The sequence below is a fragment of the Coregonus lavaretus genome (assembly GCF_964263955.1).
Source record: "Coregonus lavaretus genome assembly, chromosome: 1".
In the NCBI taxonomy this organism is placed as follows: Eukaryota; Metazoa; Chordata; class Actinopteri; order Salmoniformes; family Salmonidae; genus Coregonus; species Coregonus lavaretus.
In genome coordinates this window covers 25915191-25938392 of record NC_139988.1, presented here as the reverse complement: position 1 = coordinate 25938392, position 23202 = coordinate 25915191, and the positions used below count along the sequence as shown (strand labels likewise).

General features: G+C 40.8%; 1 protein-coding gene across 1 annotated transcript in view; it reads right to left on the bottom strand.

Moving 5' to 3' along the window:
- Window positions 1-13374: 13374 nt before the first annotated feature.
- Window positions 13375-23202, bottom strand: part of LOC311136766 (uncharacterized protein) — a 62623-nt gene continuing 52795 nt past the window's right edge. Inside the window, exons 12-14 of the mRNA XM_084171038.1 lie at window positions 22534-22706; window positions 16289-16428; window positions 13375-14892 (exon numbers count right to left, since the gene is read on the bottom strand). Coding sequence (XP_084027164.1) covers window positions 14740-14892; window positions 16289-16428; window positions 22534-22706 — 466 coding nt within the window. The 3' untranslated portion in view covers window positions 13375-14739. The remainder of the gene's footprint in view (window positions 14893-16288; window positions 16429-22533; window positions 22707-23202) is intronic.

The window sequence follows — 23202 nt, the reverse complement described above, 5'->3', positions numbered from 1 at the left end:
AGCACTCAGAGTGGATGTGGCTGTCAGGATCTTCAAAGTCCTCTAATGCCTCACTGTCAGGGTCCTGTGTCAAGGGCTCTACATCCTCGTCTGAGGTAGAGGGGTGGGTGAGGATAATCCGAGGTATCTAGCAGGAAATTGTCCAGAAATTGAACATTAATGGGTGGGAAATAAAATGAGTTAGTTTGACGGCATACTGACATTTCACAATTGTTGTGATGAGTCCACATCTGACTATCTGTTGTCTAGATTTACACCCCAATTCCAAATGAATTGAAAAGAGGCACTGAAAAAAGTGTATCTTTTCGATTAATCTGGGGTTGAGGTATACTATAGTTGGATCTAAACAACAGATGGTGTGGGACATGGCCTAAACTTGACATTACACCACTTATGAGCTTTGAACACATCTGACAAACGTTTGAAGTGAACAATCCCTTTAAGGTCGTTTGATAGTGCTAATACTGTAAATTATGAATTATTCAACAAGAGTGTACATCTAAGGGACACTGAGATGACTGACGAGTTGCAAAGATTGCAACAGCATAGCCGCGGGGGGAAGATGTTTTGATTTGGGGGATGCTTGGGGGTGGCATACAGCTGAGCAGACAACTTTGGTAGTTTTTTTTAGCGTTTTGTCAACTCATTTCATGCAGTTCTACAGCATTTACATGATAGACGACATTAACAGAATATTTAATACCACACAAATGGCCAAATGCGGGCTACTACTGTGCAACTCACTATTCAGGTAGGATGCAATTTTTCGTATCCATAATAATTTCTTTTACCATGATTATTATTGTATATCATTGTTATTATTGTAGGCCTATTTATTAAATCTAAATATGCAAAACGTGTTTTGTTTCATTCTGTTGAGACATTTTCTTTGACCAAATGAAGTTTCAACTGTAATGTTGTGTTTGCCGCAACATAATATCCTGCTCGTATTTTCGCTATAAACAATGGCTTGACTTACTTTTGATATTACCCTAATAAAGTTTAGAAACTTGTGTGAAGGTTTGGTGTGGTGTGGCTATGAGCCTATTATACTGCAGGCCTATGATATGAAGGCAGTGCACACTTGCCCTCCAACTAACTCCGACAGTTGAACTTGAGGTGAGGAAGAATGTTTGAGGCCTACCAGAGTTGCTCCTATAATCTAACAACATAATGCTTATCTTGAAAAAATATTTTGATTGAAAAATAACAAATTAGCCTCCTTCTGTACGCCTATATCTGTAAAGCAGACGCAGTAGCCTATCAGACAAGGATAAAGAAATGCATGTTGGGGTCGTAGCATATCTCTATCTCTCGCTCTCTGGGGTTAGGCCTAAGCTTCTCTTCCTTTATATATATATATTTTTTTAAATATTAATATCATACAGTGGACGCCTAAGCCTATAGGCCTATGCATGCAATGCCCTGATGCATTTAGTGCTCAAATCTCTGACAGCTGAACCGTGAGGTGGACAATTATTGTTTTAGGAATGTAAAAACCAATAAAAGTTAACAGGAAGGGGGATACCTAGTCAGTTGTACAACTGAATGCATTAAACCAAAATGTGTCTTCCACATTTAACCCAACCCCTCTGAATCAGAGACGTGGGCTGCTTTAATCGACTTCCACGTCATCGGCGCCCGGGAAGCAGTTATTGTTGGGGGTTAACTGCCTTGCTCAAGGTCAGAATGGCCGCTATCCAAACACAAGGAATAGTGTTTCTGTAATTTGTTAAAGGCTGTTAAGGATATGTAAATGTGGCTCACTTGGCCAATATCGCTCGTTTATTGATACATTTTAATCTTCCCAGTCACTTGTCTGGCACCAAATTCTCCTATCCGAAACCCTGATATATAGTATATACTGTATATAGTATGCTATAAATAAACTTTAGCTTGTGCCAATATCTCAAGATAAGCTACTTTGAAAAACAGTGCTGTTCACTCAGAATCGCTCAAACGTTGCTGAGAATTGTTTTATTTGCTTCTACAGACAGATTAGTCTTCTCTTTTCAGCAGTAGGCATTTGCTTTCAAAACAGCAGGCCTATGTTTTTCTCGCGATTGTATTTTGAAATTTGTGAATGGTAAACTGACAGCCATACAAATATAATCCATAGATGGCAGTTCCCATTCAAGTCAGGACTGGCAGCCATTGCTAGTGTATCCATGAGTTTAACAGTCAGTGCCAGGGTTAGAGGTTCCAAAATCGTCATATGGATTATGTCTATGGCCACAATGCAACAAGCTGTTCTATATTTAGCGCTCGTACTGCCCAAATTGCGGCCTTCCCGACTAAGTGTTTGTGATTAAACTTAATCCACAGAAATTCTTTAGAAGCTATTGATACTCTGTAGCTAAATTACACTCTCTGGTGTAGTATTTTTTATTATTTTATTTATGTCTGTTCAGACAGGAGTAATATCATTTTGGGGAAAATATTTTTTAAAGACTAATGTTGGCAAAATTATTTCCATTTATCAGGGGGTGTGATGCAGCACCCCCAGCACACCTACTTCCCACGGTTATGTGCATCAGAAACTCTTTTAAAAAAAGAGAAAATAATCTGTCCTGCCTTCGACTCCTTCCCCTTATCTGGACTGGTTGTAAAAGACTTGACCAGGTGAAAACCAGCCTAATGATGAGCATCCACCAACTGGCTTTCCCCTTGTCAAATTTTCAGACCAGTGTAGATAAAGGAGAGGGGGTGAGGAAAGGACATATTTTTTTGACCCCTGAGAAAGAGCCTTTTGCTTACCGTCATGGTATTTTTCACCACTTGAAGTGCATTGCTTTTAAACGAGGCCTCCGGTTCTCGTTTAAAGAACGACCAATTAAGATCGCTCTGCAGATCAGACTGAAAAGAACCAAAGACATGAACAATAATGAAAACCTTAACCTAGGTGGAGAGAATGTTCAGAGAAAACAAGACAGTATAATAATGGAGTCGTTTTAAAAGGACAGCTTGAGGATTTTCTGAAACCTGTGAAATACCCAACCTAAAATGATTCTGTTCTGCCTCACCTTTCTTTTGTCAACACAATTATAGTTAGAGCCATTGGAGTGGTCAACTCCACTCACCACTCCATTGCCGTTACAGACTACAGCCTCAATCCTCTTGGTCAGGTCACAATCCACAGAGGGCTCCGGGCCTGGCTGCTGGGCCTTGGGTCGCTGGCGTCCATCCTCCAGGTCAACAAGCTGCCAGCTCATGAGAATGTCCGTCTCCGCGGTGACGGCAACAGAGTTTTCCTGCTGGGCCCGGCAGGTGTCGAGGCGCTGGATAGCCCTCTCCCTCATGACTTTCATCTTGATGCAGCTCCCAGCATTCCTCAGGGCGGTGACAGCTTCGTGGTGGCTGACCTCCTGCATGTCCAGGCCATTGACCTGGATGGACAAGTGACAAATGATCTGGTTGGACACCAGCGAAAGTAGAAGCAGGGGTCAAGGGTGGGCAGTAGAAGCTATCGCATCAAAGTGTGCATTCACTGAAAATAAACAGGTCTATTTATGGGACAACAATAGCTCATTCATCGCCACATTTGGTCTAAGAGTTTGACATTTAATATGTAGTGCAAATGAAAGGTCAACTCTTAGACCAATATCACTCACATATTGATATCTACTCTCTAGATATTTCTATACTTGCTTGTAGAGGAAAATGTTTTTTGTTCTACAAACCAGCATAACTCCTTTGTAACAGGAGCCTATACATGCAAAAAAAAAAGTCTAACACTGCAGACCACAGTTTGTGAGTTTGTGTCCATCTAATGGCGCCCTCCTCTGGCCAGGAGGTGAATGGCAATGGCCTCTTTTACTGAGCCTGGTATGGAGGGGATGTATGCCGGTGATTTATCATCTGGTGGTCATAAGAGCTACATGTAAATAATCAGATATGCTAAAACTACAGGGACTACATGGGAGGATGTTTTGGTCCAACCTCCAGTACTCTGTCTCCAATGTGGACACCCGCCTTTTCCGATGGCCCTCCTTTCGACACTCTGGAAATAAAGATGCCCTGAAAAAGGAAAATATACACTAGTAGAAGTACAACAACCGGCATTTAATGGTGAATTTTTTAATGGTAATTTTTTTTTGAATCAACTGCGGTTTCACTGCGCCTCTAATAATCTGATCTGAATCTGGATTTGTCTGCATCCCTCATGCTTCTGAAATATGTCAGCTGAGAGCTACCACTGAAATTAAATATCAACTGCCTAAGTAAATATTCAGCTATATTACTGATGGCTGACATTCCTGCCATTTATAAATGCCAATACACATATATTATTATTAGCTATCGTTATCATGCAGGAGGTGGTGCCTCAATTGGGGTTGCAGCAGTGCTGCATTAAGTCTGACAGCTCTGCTGTTCCTGCATTAAGGCTGACCTCATCATGCTCCTTGTAAGGCAGAGAGCCCTTCCCTCCTGCAATGCTGATTCCCAGACTGCCCCTCTGGCCGCAAACTTTGATCTGTAGCTAAGTGGGAAAAAGCACAATTAGAGAACAAATGAGCCCATCTCTCAACAGAGCGACCTACAGAAAGAACTTGGTATGCATACATAAAGAAAAATTATAGTACACATCTACCACAGAGAGCTGAAAGCTTCTATACCATGAGACTTGCATTGTAGCACTAATAGGAACTGAAGTTTGAAAAACAAATAGAATATATTATATCATAGGGCGTGCAGATTTACTCTTAAGGGCACTTTGGAGATGACTGATTCGTGTGATGAGGTCCTGTCGGCAGCCCCAGCTTGGACCGTTTTCCCGGAGCTATCGAGGTTTACGGTACTATGTGGGGGGGACTGGGGACTGGGCCCTGCTTGCTGAGCTCTGCATCGCTGCAGTTTCCTGTCCTCGCGGATGTCTCCTCTGTCGTGCCTGAACCTCCTGGGCATCCCCTCTCCCTCAGAGAAATGGACAGAACCATCCTGGGAGAAGGGAGGGAGAGAGAGAGGTAGACAAAGAAAAAGTTGCAATCTGTAGCTTTCAGCACCCTAAGTACAACTAAGTACAAACTTTTTATCCAATAAGTTTGACTTCGACAAAGTGAGACGTAAAAATCAACAATGAGACAGATCAAGTCAACGGAAGAGTACGCTCACGTCTTCAAGCTGTTCCTCCTCGATCTGCTCAGCATCCTTCTCTGGACTAGAGCAGCGTCCCCTCACGCTGTCATAGACGGGGAACAGGTTGAGGCCCCCATGCAGGAGCTCCTTGGAGGCTCCCACCCAGCGCAGGCCAGAGATGGGCCAGTTGTGGCTACTGCTGCCACTGGAGGATGTGTTAGCCTGAGCATTTCTACATCCCTGGAGAGTCAGAAAATATCATGCATAGCTACACATGTTATGATTAGTCGACAATGATTGCAAATCAGAGCTCATTTTGCTGATTGAGATTACACTTCAAAGTTAAGAGAAATAAATCTACTTTGAAATTGTGTCATTTACTTTGTCATCTACTTTTAAACTGTGAATAGTGCATCGTTTTAGACTAGTGTACGCACAGTAACACAAGAAAAATGTGTACATACCCGACAGCATGAATTAACTCTCAGAGCACGCTTAGAACTGCCTTTACATTTCTTTTAAGTTCATTAGCAGAAATGTACACTATATGCACAAAAGCATGAGGACACCCCTTCAAATTAGTGGATTTGGCTATTTCAGTCACACCCGTTGCTGACAGGTGTATAAAATCGAGCACACAGCCATGCAATCTCCATATACAAACATTGGCAGTAGAATGGCCTTACTGAAGAGCGTGGCACAGTCATAGGATGCCACCTTTCCAACAAGTCAGTTCGTCAAATGTTATTGCTGTTATTGTGAAGTGGAAACGTCTAGGAGCAACAACAGCTCAGCCGCAAAGTTGTAGGCCACACAAGCTCACAGAATGGGACCGCCGAGTGCTGAAGCACGTAACAATGGTCTGTCCTCGGTTGCAACACTCACTACCGAGTTCCAAACTGCCTCTGGAAGCAACATCAGCACAATAACTGCTCGCCAGGAGCTTAATGAAATGGGTTTCCATGGCCGAGCAGCTGCACACAAGCCTAAGCTCACCATGCACAATGCCAAGCGTCAGCTGGAGTGGTGTAAAGCTCACCACCATTGGACTCTTGAGCAGTGGAAATGCGTTCTCTGGAGTGATGAATCACGCTTGAATCCGGGTTTGGCAGATGCCAGTAGAACGCTACCTGCCCCAATGCATAGTGCCAACTGTAAAGTTTGGTGGAGGAGGAATAATGGTCTGGGGCTGTTTTTCATGGTTCGGGCTAGGCCCCTTAGTTCCAGTGAAGGGAAATCTTAACGCTTAGCATACAATGACATTCTAGACATTTCTGTGCTTCCAACTTTGTGGCAACAGTTTTGGGAAGGCCCTTTCCTGTTTCTGCATGACAACGCACAAAGCGAGGTCCATATAGAAATGGTGTCGAGATTGGTGTGGAAGAACTTCACTGGCCTGCACAGAACCATGACCTCAACCCCATCGAACACCTTTGGGATGAATTGGAACGCCGACCGCGAGCCAGGCCTAATCCCGTGCCCAACCTCACTAATGCTCGTTGCTGAATGGAAGCAAGTCCCCGCAGCAATGTTCCAACATCTAGTGGAAAGCCTTCCCAGAAGAGTAGAGGCTGTTATAGCAGCAAAGGGGGAACCAACTCCATATTAATGCCCATGATTTTGGAATGAGATGTTCAACGAGCATGCATCCACATACTTTTGGTCATGCAGTGTTCTTAAAGGCCCAGATCAGTCAAAAACTAGATTTTCCTGTGTTTTATATTTCCACAATATGGAGGTTGGATTAATACTTTGAAATTGTGAAAATGATAACGCCCTTTTAGTGTTAGAGACGTTTCAAAAGACCAACTGAAATTTCTGCCTGTTTTGGTTGGAGGGAGTTTTGGCCTTTCACAGTAACATATATCTCCCGAGTGGCGCAGTGGTCTAAGGCACTGCATCGCAGTGCTAGCTGTGCCACTAGAGATCCTGGTTCGAATCCAGGCTCTGTCGTAGCTGGCCGTGACCGGGAGACCCATGGGGCGGCGCACAATTGGCCCAGCGTCGTCCAGGGTACGGGAGGGAATGGCCAGCAGGGATGTAGCTCAGTTGGTAGAGCATGGCATTTGCAACGCCAGGGTTGTGGGTTCGATTCCCACGGGGGGCCAGTATGAAAAAAATTAAATTTAAATTAAAATTTTAAAAAATGGATGCACTCACTAACTGTAAGTCGCTCTGGATAAGAGCGTCTGCTAAATGACTAAAATGTAAATGTAACATCAACATGTGGTAAACTAGTTAATAGACCAATAAGAAAGAGTTCCAAACTCTGCCAATAACAGCTCATTTTCAGTTTTCCTGTTACCACTCAAACCACTCCCAGTCTTAGCAAAATTCTTGCTTGAGAAATTGTTCTTTGCTAAGAAGCTATTTTTGTTTCTTTTTGACGATTTTAATTGAAAAACAATCAAAGGTACTTCATTGTTACCCAGAAAATATTTGATATTGAGACAAAATGGCTACATTGGACCTTTAAGGCATTGCTCTTCAAAATGACATAAATCCACCAGTTATTGCACAATAAGAATACAAAGCCAGGAGAAAAACCGATGCACATTACACATCAATTACAATTTAACACAGAAAAGTTTGTTAGATTATGTATTGTTAAGCAGCAATAAACTACAATGGATTATGAACTAAATCTAATTTACCTTTGGATCATTGGCACTAATAATGCTCAGATTAAATATTTGTTATATTGAAGGATTAAAATGGAATCCTGATACAGTGATTTCACTGTGCAGGCACTAGACAGGCTGCCAAAAATAAGCACCATGAGGAGGAACATTATGTAATGTAGAAGTACTGTTTTCAGAGATAATTAGTATGAGTTCTTGTGAAATTATGTTCTTACCGGACGGTATACAGTGGGGAAAAAAAGTATTTAGTCAGCCACCAATTGTGCAAGTTCTCCCACTTAAAAAGATGAGAGGCCTGTAATTTTCATCATAGGTACACGTCAACTATGACAGACAAATTGAGATTTTTTTCCCAGAAAATCACATTGTAGGATTTTTAATGAATTTATTTGCAAATTATGGTGGAAAATAAATATTTGGTCACCTACAAACAAGCAAGATTTCTGGCTCTCACAGACCTGTAACTTCTTCTTTAAGAGGCTCCTCTGTCCTCCACTCGTTACCTGTATTAATGGCACCTGTTTGAACTTGTTATCAGTATAAAAGACACCTGTCCACAACCTCAAACAGTCACACTCCAAACTCCACTATGGCCAAGACCAAAGAGCTGTCAAAGGACACCAGAAACAAAATTGTAGACCTGCACCAGGCTGGGAAGACTGAATCTGCAATAGGTAAGCAGCTTGGTTTGAAGAAATCAACTGTGGGAGCAATTATTAGGAAATGGAAGACATACAAGAACACTGATAATCTCCCTCGATCTGGGGCTCCACGCAAGATCTCACCCCGTGGGGTCAAAATGATCACAAGAACGGTGAGCAAAAATCCCAGAACCACACTGGAGGACCATCATGCCTTGGGGCTGTTTTTCTGCAAAGGGACCAGGACGACTGATCCGTGTAAAGGAAAGAATGAATGGGGCCATGTATCGTGAGATTTTGAGTGAAAACCTCCTTCCATCAGCAAGGGCATTGAAGATGAATCGTGGCTGGGTCTTTCAGCATGACAATGATCCCAAACACACCGCCCGGGCAACGAAGGAGTGGCTTCGTAAGAAGCATTTCAAGGTCCTGGAGTGGCCTAGCCAGTCTCCAGATCTCAAACCCATAGAAAATCTTTGGAGGGAGTTGAAAGTCTGTGTTGCCCAGCGACAGCCCCAAAACATCACTGCTCTAGAGGAGATCTGCATGGAGGAATGGGCCAAAATACCAGCAACAGTGTATGAAAACCTTGTGAAGACTTACAGAAAACATTTGACCTGTGTCATTGCCAACAAAGGGTATATAAAAAAGTATTGAGAAACTTTGACCAAATACTTATTTTCCACCATAATTTGCAAATAAATTCATTAAAGATCCTACAATGTGATTTTCTGGAATTTCTTTTCTCATTTTGTCTGTCATAGTTAACGTGTACCTATGATGAAAATTACAGGCCTCTCTCATCTTTTTAAGTGGGAGAACTTGCACAATTGGTGGCTGACTAAATACTTTTTTTCCCCACTGTATCTGTATACACTTCAGATGAAAGCAAACTTTGTTTTCCAGTCTCAATTCATTTACATTCTTGTTAATTAATTTACACACTTGATAACTGTTGCAGCTAGCGACTGGAACGAGCTGCAAAAAACAGTCAAACTGGACAGTTTTATCTCCATCTCTTCATTCAAAGACTCAATCATGGACACCCTTACTGACAGTTGTGGCTGCTTCGTGTGTTGTATTGTTATCTCTACCTTCTTGCCCTTTGTGCTGTTGTCTGTGCCCAAAAATGTTTGTACCATGTCTTGTGCTGCTACCATGTTGTGCTGCTGCCATGTTGTGTTGCTACCATGTTGTTTTCATGTTGGATTGCTACCTTGCTGTGTTGTCGTGTGTTGCTGCCATGCTATGTTGTCTTAAGTCTCTCTTTATGTAGTGTTGTGTTGTCTCTCTTGTTGTGATGTGTGTTTGGTCCTATATATATATATATTTTAAATCCCAGCCCCCGTCCCCGCAGGAGGCCTTTTGGTAGGCCGTCATTGTAAATAAGAATTTGTTCTTAACAGACTTGGCTAGTTAAATAAAGGTTAAATAAAAAAATAACTGCATGCTCATGCAATTTAGTGCTGGTCACGACCAGCTCTATACATATGTATCAGGAGTTGATTGTATTTCATTTCAAACAGTGAGGAGCTCTGCCTTTCCAGGAATGAGAAAAATAAGAGAGACCGTCCCTTTGGGAGATGTACACACTTCCTTTACAAAATGGTAGATAAGTAAAAGTAAGCTACACAGTTCCATTGGTTATTTACTAAGGACCAGAACACTTCAGAAGCAGGGTGACATAGTGCCTTCAGAACGTATTCACAAACCCTCGACTTATTCCACATTTTGTTGTGCTAAAGGCTGAATTTAAAATGGATTAAATGGGGATTTCTGGTCACTGGCCTACACACAATACCCCATAATGTCAAAGTGGAATGATGTTATTCAAAATTCTTATAAATTAATTTAAAATGAAAAGCTGAAATGTCTTCAGTCAATAAGTATTCAACCCCTTTGTTATGGCAAGCCTAAATAAATTCAGGAGTAAAAATGTGCTTAACAAGTCACATAATAAATTGCATGGCCTCTGTGTTTAATAATAATAATAATAATAATAATAATAATAATAATAATAGTGTTTAAAATGATTTTGGAATTACTACCTCATCTCTGTATCCCACACATACAATTATCTTTAAAGGTCCCTCAGTCGAGCAGTGAATTTCACAGATTAAACCACAAAGAACAGGGAGGTTTTCCAATGCCTCGCAAAGAAGGGCACCTATTGGTAGATAAAAAAAAAAAAAAAAAAAAAAAGCAGACATTGAATATCCCTTTAAGCATGGTGAAGTTATTAACTACACTTTTGATGGTGTATCAATACACCCAGTCACTACAAAAGATACAGGCGCCCTTCCTAACTCACTTGCTGGAGAGTTTAATGGCTGTGATAAGAGAAAACTGAGGATGGATCAACAACATTCTAGTTACTTCACAATACTAACCTAATTGATAGAGTGAAAAGGAAGCCTGTACAGAAAACAAATATTCTAAAACATGCATCCTTTTTGCAATCCTGTTCACTTTTTGTTCTGAATACAGTGTTATGTATCTCCTGAGTGGCGCAGTGGTCTAAGGCACTGCATCGCAGTGCTAACTGTGCTACTAGAGATCCTGGTTCGAATCCAGGCTCTGTCGCAGCCGGCCGCGACCGGGAGACTCATGGGCGGCGCACAATTGGCCCAGCGTCGTCCAGGGTAGGGGAGGGAATGGCCGGCAGGGATGTAGCTCAGTTGATAGAGCATGGCGTTTGCAACGCCAGGGTTGTGGGTTCGATTCCCACGGGGGGCCAGTATAAAAAAATTAAATAAAAAATGTATTCAGTAACTGTAAGTCGCTCTGGATAAGAGCGTCTGCTAAATGACTAAAATGTAAATGTAAATGTTATGTTTTTTGGCAAATCCAATACAACACACATTACAGAGTACTCCATATTTTTCAAACATAGTGGTGGCTGCATCATGTTATGGGTATGCTTGTAATCATTTAAGGACTGGGGAGTTTTTCAGGATAAAAAAAGAAACTGAATGGAGCTAAGCACAGGCAACATCCTAGAGGAAACCTGGTTCAGTCTGCTTTCCATCAGAAACTGGGAGATTAATTCACCTTTCTGTCTCCTAGAGATGAACGTTTCTGGTATCTGGTATTAAGAAAACATTTCAAAGCACTGAAGCGCAATGGAAGAAAGTAAGACAGCCTTGTCACTTCCAATCAATCTGTTGTGGGAGAGTGGTTATGGTACGTGTTGTGTTCCCCACTTAATTACAAAATTACCAAACGTGTCTATATAAAAATTAGTTTAGGATTTGATTAAAAAGTTAGACAATGGAGTAGAAAATACGATTTGAGGCTGTCTACTCACCCAAAGATAATTATATTGTTTTGATAAAACATTAGCAACTGCATTTTTGTTCATTTCTTTACTTAAAAGGAATCAATCCCAGAACAACAGCAAAGGACCTTGTGAAGATGCTGGAGGAAACAGATACAAAAGTATCTATATCCACAGTAAAACGAGTCCTATATCGACATAACCTGAAAGGCAGCTCAGCAAGGAAGAAGCCACTGCTCCAAAACCGCCATAAAAAAGCCAGACTACGGTTTGCAACAACACATGGGGACAAAGATCATACTTATTGGAGAAATGTCCTCTGGTCTGATGAAACAAAAATAGAACTGTTTGGCCATAATGACCATCGTTATGTTTGGAGGTAAAAGGGGAAGGCTTGCAAGCCGAAGAACACCATCCCAACCGTGAAGCACGGGGGTGCAGGCATTATACTGTGGGGGTGCTTTGCTGCAGGAGGGACTGGTGCACTTCACAAAATAGATGGCATCATGAGGAAGGAAAATTATGTAGATATATTGAAGCAACATCTCAAGACATCAGTCAGGAAGTTAAAGCTTGGTCGCAAATGGGTCTTCCAAATGGACAATGACCCCAAGCATACTTCCAAAGTTGTGGAAAAATGGCTTACGGACAACAAAGTCAAGGTATTGGAGTGGCCATCACAAAGCCCTGACCTCAATCCTATAGAAAATGTGTGGGCAGAACTGAAAAAGCGTGTGCGAGCAAGGAGGCCTACAAACCTGACTCAGTTACACCAGCTCTGTCAGGAGGAATGGGCCAAAATTCACCCAACTTATTGTGGGAAGCTTGTGGAAGGCTACCCGAAATGTTTGACCCAAGTTAAACAATTTAAAGGCAATGCTACCAAATACTAATTGAGTGTATGTAAACTTCTGATCCACTGGGAATGTGATGAAAGAAATAGAAGCTGAAATAAATCACTCTCCACTATTATTATGACATTTCACATTCTTAAAATAAAGTGGTGATCCTAACTGACCTAAGACAGGGAATTCTTACTAGGATTAAATGTCAGGAATTTTGAAAAACTGAGTTTAAATATATTTGGCTAAGGTGCATGTAAACCTCTGACTTCAACTGTACTTGAGATAAGCACATGGATTTTAAACTTTGTGAATACAACATTGAATGCAGTCCATACTTACCCTCTAATTTCAAGACATGCAGACTTCACATACAGCACATGACAGTAAGGTGAGGTGTTGCATAATATATACACAAGTCAAGCAATGCAAGATGGACAGACAAAACAGGACATGAATGGTTGAGGAAAAAGTACTAACGTGTGTATGTGAATGACCACCCTGATGAGCTCTTTATCAACGGGCTTTGTGATTTCCTTTATCAACAGAGTGATTTCCTTTAGAAAATTGAAAATAAACGGTTTAAATCTAATCCAATTTTAATGGTTAATACATACAGTATTTAAGAATAATCAATGATAACGGGCATGTGCGGCTTGAACACAAAATGTCTATATATGGCGTTTATGATTTGACATGTTAACAGTTATGAGACATGCTATATGACATGTTAACAGTTATGAGACCTGCTATATGACATGTTAACAATTGTGAGATGGTGAAGCAAAAACGGAAGATGGTCTACATTTTTCATAAAGGACTATAGGCTGAAACACTAAAGACTAATGGACTTAAAAAAACGGAGTTACGGGGAATAACGAATCCTGTTTGGTTTTAAACCCATTTTATTTTATCAGTGGTTAAAAGTAATCAAAATCTGTAGGCTCAGTGTCCATGCCCATTTCGGATTCTGTTTTTGTGCAGCTTGATCATTAAAGAAAATTAAAGAATTAAGATAAAATCCACATTAAAACAAATGTATATGGTCCTCTCCTTGAAATACAATTAAAACAAAAAAAAGTTAAATCAATGTTGTAGTGTACCATTTGAACAACAATCCATTTTTATTAAGACGTAATAAACTTTAAGAAGTGCATTAGTGTATGCTTAAACTGCATTTTCTAAAGATTCCACCCTGGTCCTTATTACCTTGTTTTTAATTAAATTGGCCATTGAAAGTCTAATGCTCATATGTTAAAGGGAGAAAGTGGCAAATTTAAAAAATGCAGCCGTATCTGGTATTAAGAAAACATTTCAAAGCACTGAAGCGCAATGGAAGAAAGTAAGACAGCCTTGTCACGTCCGCTCAATCTGTTGTGGGAGAGTGGTTATGGTACGTGTTGTGTTCCGCAGCACTTATTTACAAAATTACCAAACGTGTCTATATAAAAATGAGTTTAGGATTTGATTAAGAAGTTAGACAATGGAGTAGAAAAGAAGATTCGAGGCTGTCTACTCACCCAAAGATAATTATATTGTTTTGATAAGACATTAGCAACTGCATTTTTGTTCATTTCTTTACTTAAAAGGAAAATACTAAAAAGGAAATAAAATACGTACCAAGTTCCAAGATAACGTTTTTAAAATTCTGCGATAGTTTAAGAAACTTGCTATATACTGTTTTAATTTACACCATCTGAGCTGCCAAAAAGTATAAAAGTATCAATATTCACAAATGACTATACAATAATCCTTAAATCAGTAGGTCCAAAAACTCCTCGGTTTTAAGTATCCCCAAAATGTAAATAGAGAAATTCACCCAGTGTTTAAAAAAAAAATTATTGAACAAATATATAATATATTTATGAAGATGTCAACAATATTTAATATACTTAAGACTTACAGTAGTGCAACTACCTATTGTCCATAAAAAAAGGAAAAAAAAAGATCTTTAAAAAGCACTAACTTTAAAAAATACCTTTAAAAAGGAGCACACCTGTGCATAGTATTGCTGTTTGAAAAGATAGCACAATAGTTTGAAAAGAAGGCACATGGGCCCTGGTAGTCTGAGCCAGATACCGTGGTGGGTATTGGAGATGAAGTAAGGTACTGGACAAGAGGATCACAGCAGAGTCCCAGGGTTGAGCCGCAGGAGGGGTAGGTAGACCGCAGAGGGGTTCGTGGGGAAAAGTAGGTTCAGGGGGTTGTGCAGGTGAACATGGCGAGAGACATAGGAGGTAAGAATGTTTCTGAGGTAAGAGTCACACAGACGTGGTGACTGTAGCATTATTGACCTCGTTTTTGTTGGAATCCAGGCCTTTGGCAGCGTTCAGGTCGTTACGGAGGTTCTCCGCTGCTTTCTTCATAGTCTTCAGCTCGCCTGGGTGAGGAGTGGCCCGTCGCATCAGTGTTCCCTGTGGGGAGGAGACAAACATAGGGGCAGGGAGGAGACAAACAGGGAGACGGATCTGTACGACTGAATGGACCCAGATTCTACAACAGGTCTCTCTTTATGCCATGCATTATATTACCTTCATAGCAACGGATATAATATGTTATACACTCAGTGGCCAGTTTATGCATGGTTCGCTTCTACAGACAGTGAGTCACATTGCCGTGGCTTGCTATATACTGTAAAGCAGGCAGACAGGCATTGAGGCATTCAGTTACTGTTCAACTGAACGTTAGAATGGGCAAAACGGGTGACCTAAGCAACTTGATCATCGGTGTCTGGCGCACCGGTTCCAGTATTTCAGAAATGGCCTGCCTCCTGGGCTTTTCACCTAATAAACTGGCAACTGAGTGTACATATACACTTGGACATACAGTATGGTCCAAAATTATTGGCACCCTTGATAAAAATGTTTTTCTTTAATACTGTATAAAATAAATACAAATACTGAGCTATATTGTATGCTAAAGAAAATGGGGATATTATTCTATTCTAATATAATTGCTCAGAGAAAGAGATTGTCATATTTTTTCTCTAAAAGCTAGGGGTCAAAATTATTGGCATCTCTGTTTTCAATACCTTACCTTCCGAGGATAACGGACATCCATACGTAAATGTATGCACGCATGACTAAGTCGCTTTAGATAAAAGCGTCTGCTAAATGGCATATATTTTTACTAATGGCACTGAGCCTTTTTCAAAAAAATTGAGATTTGAATTGAAGAGGGCAAGTCCATAAGCGCAGACGAAGGATATCAAGGATCTGGAAAGACTTTGTATGGAGGAATGGTATAAGATCCCTTCCAATGTGTTCTCCAATCTCTCTTTTTTTTTTTAAAGGCTCAGTGCTGTGAGTTATTGAAAGGTATTATTGAAAACAGGGGTGCCAATAATTTTAACTCATATCTTTGAGGAAAAATAATATTACTTGTTAAACAAAATCTTTATCTGAGCAATTGTGTTAGTATAAAATAATATAATAGTCTTTTTTTTTTTTTTTACATACAATATAGCTCAGTATTTGTATTATTTATTTTATACAGTTTTTTTTTGCTTATCTTTATCAAGGGTAACAACCATTTTGGACCCAACTAATTTAAAATATCTGAAAGATTAAACCTAGTTTTAAACCAGTTAATGGACTCAACAATGATCATGGCTTTTTATTAGTTTAATCTAAATTCAAGTGGCATCTCTATTCCTTGTTTAGTGAGTATTGACAGTTTTGACGTTTCAAACGACCCGTGAGTGGTGAAAGGTATTTTCTACCTCATCGCCTACTGTCATTCCCCTTCACACGCTCCTCATCTCTCCACAACCTTATCGTCTCTTCACACACTTCTAGTCCTTCATCTCACCTTTTTATCATCCTCGTCATCGTCATCATCCAGGAAGTGGATGGCACTGATCCTGTTCATGGCTCTGTCATCCCAGGTGTCATCCACCATGTCATTCACCAGGCTCTCCAAAGCACCGCAGCGAGCCAGGTTGTCTGAGCCTAAAACAGGATCCATTGGATATGCATGTGAGGATAGTAATCATTCACATCTTTATTAATAATTGGCTTTTCAAAATGACGTTTAAAATCATGCATGAAATGTAAGACCTGTGTGAAAACTACCACAAAAGTGGCCTGAATTATCCAACAGATTAAAATCTATGTGTTTGGTATGATTGCTTCACTCAATCATGACATATGGATGCAGCAACTAGGTTGTGGAGATAGCGCAAAATAATCACTATCAACAATTGGATCATGCCTAGATTCTGCCAGGCCTCAGCTGAGTGAGTGAACGAGCCTCTCCTCGCCCAGCACAGCCAGATTTTAATAGCTGCAGTTCAGTTGGGAGTTAAGCCTCTTTAGCTGTCCAATCCACTGAGGTCTTTTTCTTTTCCAATACATAGCAGCGTAGCACCAGAACTAGATCGATTAGAGCACGTGTCAAACTCAAGGCAGGGGGGCCGGATCCCATTCAATCCGGCCCGCAGGTGGTTGAGTACAAAATGCCATAAAAAATGTATACAGTGAATTTGGAAAGTATTCACACCCCTTGACTTTTTCCACATTTTGTTACAGCCTTATTCTAAAATGGATTAAATTGTTTTTTCCCCTCATAAATCTACACACAATACCCCATAATGACAAAGCAAAAACAGCATTGAAATTATTTTTGCAAAAAAAATAAAAGTACTGAAATATCACATTTACAAAAGTATTCAGACCATTTACTCAGTACTCTGTTGAAGCACCTTGGGCAGCGATTACAGCCTCGAGTCTTCTTGGGTATGACGCTACAAGCTTGGCATACAGTTGAAATCGGAAGTTTACATACACTTAGGTTGGAGTCATTAAAACTTGTTTTTCAACCACTCCACAGATTTCTTGTTAACAAACTATAGTTTTGGCAAGTCGATTAGGACATCTACTTTGTGCATGACACAAGTAATTTTTCCAACAATTGTTTACAGACAGATTATTTCACTTATAATTCACTTTATCACAATTCCAGTGGGTCAGAAGTTTACTTACACTAAGTTGACTGTGCCTTTAAACAGCTTGGAAAATTCCAGAAAATGATGTCATGGCTTTGAAGCTTCTAATAGGCTAATTGACATAATTTGAGTCAATTGGAGGTGTACCTGTGGATGTATTTCAAGGCCTACCTTCAAACTCAGTGCCTCTTTGCTTGACATCATGGGAAAATCAAAAGAAATCAGCCAAGACCTCAGAAAACAAATTGTAGACCTCCAAAAGTCTGGTTCATCCTTGGGAGCAATTTCCAAACGCCTGAAGGTACCACGTTCATCTGTACAAACAATATTACGCAAGTATAAACACCATGGGACCACGCAGCCGTCATACTGCTCAGCAAGGAGACGCGTTCTGTCTCCTAGAGATGAACGTACTTTGGTGCGAAAAGTGCAAATCAATCCCAGAACAACAGCAAAGGACCTTGTGAAGATGCTGGAGAAAACAAGTACAAAAGTATCTATATACACAGTAAAACGAGTCCTATATCGACATAACCTGAAAGGCCACTCAGCAAGGAAGAAGCCACTGCTCCAAAACCGCCCCCCCCCCCCCAAAAAAAGATCATACTTTTTGGAGAAATGTCCTCTGGTCTGATGAAACAAAAATAGAACTGTTTGGCCATAATGACCATCGTTATGTTTGGAGGAAAAAGGGGGTTGCTTGCAAGCCGAAGAACACCATCCCAACCGTGAAGCACGGGGGTGGCAGCATCATGCTGTGGAGGTGCTTTGCTGCAGGAGATATTCTGGTGCACTTCACAAAATTGATGTGGATATATTGAAGCAACATCTCAATACATCAGTCAGGAAGTTAAAGCTTGGTCGCAAATGGGTCTTCCAAATGGACAATGACCCTAAGCATACTACCAAAGTTGTGGCAAAATGGCTTAAGGACAACAAAGTCAAGGTATTGGAGTGGCCATCACAAAGCCCTGACCTCAATAGAAAATGTGTGGGCAGAACTGAAAAAGTATGTGCAAGCAAGGAGGCCTACAAACCTGACTCAGTTACACCAGCTCTGTCAGGAGGAATGGGCCAAAATTCACCCAACTTATTGTGGGAAGCTTGTGGAAGGCTACCTGAAACGTTTGACCCAAGTTAAACAATTTAAAGGCAATGCTACCAAATACTAATTGAGTGTATGTAAACTTCTGACCTACTGGGAATGTGATGAAATAAATAAAAGCTGAAATAAATCACTCTCTACTATTATTTTGACATTTCACATTCTTAAAATAAAGTGGTGATCCTAACTGACCTAAGACAGTGAATTTTTACTAGGATTAAATGTCAGGAATTGTGAAAAACTGAGTTTAAATGTATTTGGCTAAGGTGTATGTAAATATCCGACTTCAACTGTTCCTGTATTTGGGAGTTTCTCCTATTCTTCTCTGCAGATCCTCTCAAGCTCTGTCAGGTTGGATGGGGAGCGCTGCTGCACAGCTATTTTCAGGTCTCTCCAGAGATGTTCGATAGGGTTCAAGTCCGGGCCACTCAAGGACATTCAGAGACTTGTCCCGAAGCCACTTCTGCGTTATCTTGGCTGTGTGCTTAGGGTCGTTGACCTGTTGGAAGGTGAACCTTCGCCCCCAGACGGAGGTCCTGAGCGCTCTGGAGCAGGTTTTCATCAAGGATCTCTCTGTACTTTGCTCCGTTCATCTTTCCCTTGATCCTGACTAGTTTCCCAGTCCCTGCCGCTGAAAAACATCCCCACAGCATGATGCTGCCACCACCATGCTTCACCGTAGGGATGGTTCCAGGTTTCCTCCAGACGTGACGCTTGGCATTCAGGCCAAAGAGTTCAGTCTTGGTTTCATCAGACCAGAGAATCTTGTTTCTCATGGTCTGAGAGTCTTTAGGTGCCTTTTGGCAAACTCCAAGCGGGCTGTCATGTGCCTTTTACTGAGGAGTGGCTTCCGTCTGGCCACTACAGTACCATAAAGGCCTGATTGGTGGAGTGCTGCAGAGATGGTTGTCCTTCTTGAAGTTTCTCCTGTCTCCACAAAGGAACTCTGGAGCTCTGGCAGATTGACCATTGGGTTCTTGGTCACCTCCCTGACCAAGGTCCTTCTCCCCCGATTACTCAGTTTGGCCAGGCGGCCAGCTCTAGGAGGTCTTGGTGGTTCCAAACGTATTCCATTTAAGAATGATGAGGCCACTCTGTTCTTGGGGACCTTCAATGCTGCAGACAATTTTTGGTACCCTTCCCCAGATCTGTACCTCGACACAATCCTGTCTCGGAGCTCTACGGACAATTCCTTCGACCTCATGGCTTAGTTTTTGCTCTGACATGCACTGTCAACTGTGGGACCTTATATAGACAGGTGTGTGCCTTTCCAGATCATGTCCAATCAATTGAATTTACCACAGGTGGACTCCAATCAAGTTGTAGAAACATCTTAAGGATGATCAATGGAAACAGGATGCACCTGAGCTCAATTGAGTCTCATAGCAAAGGGTCTGAATACTTATGTAAATAAGGTATCTGTTATTGATTTTTTTCCATTTTAGAATAAGGCCGTAACATAACAAAATGTGGAAAAAGTCAAGGGGTCTGAATACTTTCCGAATGCACTGTATATACAGTACCAGTCAAAAGTTTGGACACCTACTCATTCAAGGGTTTTTCTTTATTTTTACTATTTTCTACATTGTAGAATAATAGTGAAGACATTAAACTATGAAATAACACATGGAATAATGTAATAACCAAAAAAGTGTTAAACAAATCAAAATATATTTGATATTTGATATTCTTCAAATAGCCATCCTTTGCTTTGATGACAGCTTTGCACACTCTTGGCATTCTCTCAACCAGCTTCATGAGGTAGTCACCTGAAATGCATTTCAATTAACAGGTGTGCCTTCTTAAAAGTTAATTTGTGGAATTTCTTTCCTTCTTAATGCATTTGAGCCAATCAGTTGTGTTGTGACAAGGTAGGGGTGGTATACAGAAGATAGCCCTATTTGATAAAAGACCAAGTCCCATATTATGGCAAGAACAGCTCAAATAAGCAAAGAGAAACGACAGTCCATCCTTAATTTAAGACATGAAGATCAGTCAATACGGACAATTTCAAGAACTTTGAAAGTTTCTTCAAGTGCAGTTGCAAAAATCATCAAGCACTATGATGAAACTGGCTCTCATGAGGACCACCACAGGAAAGGAAGATGCAGAGTTACATCTGCTGCAGAGGATAAGTTAATTAGAGTTAACTGCACCTCAGATTGGAGCCCAAATAAATGCTTAAGAGTTTAAGTAACAGACACATCAACAAAGAATGTTCAGAGGAGACTGCGTAAATCAGGCCTTCATGGTTGAATTGCTGCAAAGAAACCACTACTAAAGGACACCAATAAGAAGAAGAGACTTGCTTGGGCCAAGAAACACAAGCAATGGACATTAGACTGGTGGGAATCTGTCCTTTGGTCTGGAGTCCAAATTTGAGATTTTTTTGTTCCAACCGCCGTGTCTTTGTGAGACGCAGAGTAAGTGAACGGATGATCTCCACATGTGTAGTTCCCACCGTGAAGCACGGAGGAGGCGGTGTGATGGTGTTGGGGTGCTTTTGCTGGTGACACTGTCTGTGATTTATTTAGAATTCATGGCACACTTAACCAGCATGGCTACCACAGCATTCTGCAGCGATACGCCATCCCATCTGGATTGGGCTTAGTGGGACTATCATTTGTTTTTCAACAGGACAATGACCCAACACACCTCCAGGCTGTGTAAGGGCTATTTGACCAAGGAGAGTGATGGAGTGCTGCATCAGATGACCTGGCCTCCACAAACACCCGACCTCAACCCAATTGAGATGGTTTGGGATGAGTTGGACCGCAGAGTGAAGGAAAAGCAGCCAACAAGTGTTCAGCATATGTGGGAACTCCTTCAAGACTCTTGGAAAAGCATTCCAGGTGAAGCTGGTTGAGAGAATGCCAAGTGTGCAAAGCTGTCATCAAGGCAAAGGGTGGCTAAATATATTTTGATTTGTTTAACACTTTTTTGGTTACTACATGATTCCATATGTGTTATTTCATAGTTTTGATGTCTTCACTATTATTATTAAAAAATATATATATATATATTGTAAAGTGGTCATCCCACTGGCTATCATAAGGTGAATGCACCAATTTGTAAGTCGCTCTGGATAAGAGCGTCTGCTAAATTACGAAAATGTAAATGTAAATGTATTCTACAATGTAGAAAATAGTAAAAGTAAAGAAAAACCCTTGAATGAGTAGGTGTTCTAAAACTTTTGACCCGTAGTGTAACTTGCAGGATATCATGGTAGCCAATGTGTGTTGGCCAGTATACCTGGATTTACTGTTACTGCTGCTAGTAACTTTAGCACTCAGGTTAGCATGTGGCTAGCTATAGCTACCATCAGCCAACAACAGAGTTTTATCCAGTTTGGTTATAGGCGTTCAATGTCTACAATGCTGGTAAAGGCTTATCTTGATTTTGTGTAACAGTACAAGAAATGCTGATGTTCTGAACTGCTAATAAGTGATACGTTTCAAGGCTGCTAGTGGTTAGCTAGTAGAGGTAAGCCAGCAAGGGTCTAAAAGGGGCTATGCTAAAAGCCTGTGTGCTGTAAAAGTGATAATTTGTTTTAGCTGATACAGAATAAAGAAATCAGAGGATATGGTCAGATGATAAGTTGGCTTTATTCAGAGTGCCAATTTATTTTTGCAAAAACCATAGGAGGACTCGATATGATGTGGGTCTTTACTGTCTTATGTGATCAGTGGTTCACTTTTTCAAACATTTTTCCGACATGACTCCGGTTAAATTATATAAAATATGAATTTCTCCCAAAATACAAATTTAAAGTGATATGTCATATTGGGACTTTTAATTGGAAGAATGAAACAAATCAGAATGTTTAACAACCTAATTCCGCAATTTTCCCTTTAATGCCGAGTGCCAAGCAGAGACGCGCATCAGGTCACATTTTTACAGTCTTTGGTATGACCCTGCCGGGGATCGAACTCCCAACCTTCCAATTTCAGGGCGGATACTCTACCCACAAGACCACTGAGTTTATAGCACATGAGAAGACCTTACCTTTACTGTCAGGTTCTGAAGGCTGCTGGGGCAGGAGAACACAGGTGAGCACCTTTTCCCCCGACTCTGGGTCCATGTCATTCTGGAAGGTGAGTAGAGGCTGGGACTGGTTCTCTGACAGCCACAGGGCCTTGAGTCGCAGCGTGGTCAGAGATATGGGTAGGTGGAGTAGTCTGGAGAGAGATGATACCGTGTTATTGAAAGGCTTCAGAGAATATTTTGTGAACCTTATTGATTTGTGGACAGCTCAGAAGGAGTTTATGTTGGTGTCAAATATTATGACTTACTTTGCTACAAGTGAGCACCTGTCACATAAAAATAAATTTAAAAAATATGCCATTTAGCAGACGCTTTTATCCAAAGCGACTTACAGTCATGTGCGCATACATTTTTACGTAAGGGTGGTCCCGGGGATCGAACCCACTACCCTGGCGTTACAAGTGCCATGATCTACCAATTGAGCTACAGAGGACCACATATAAAAGCGTTACTGGATCTGGGGTATAATAATGTAAATAATGTATATGATATAATGTGTATATGATCAAAGGTTAATAAAGACACATTTACAGTGGGGGAAAAAAGTATTTAGTCAGCCACCAATTGTGCAAGTTCTCCCACTTAAAAAGATGAGAGAGGCCTGTAATTTTCATCATAGGTACACGTCAA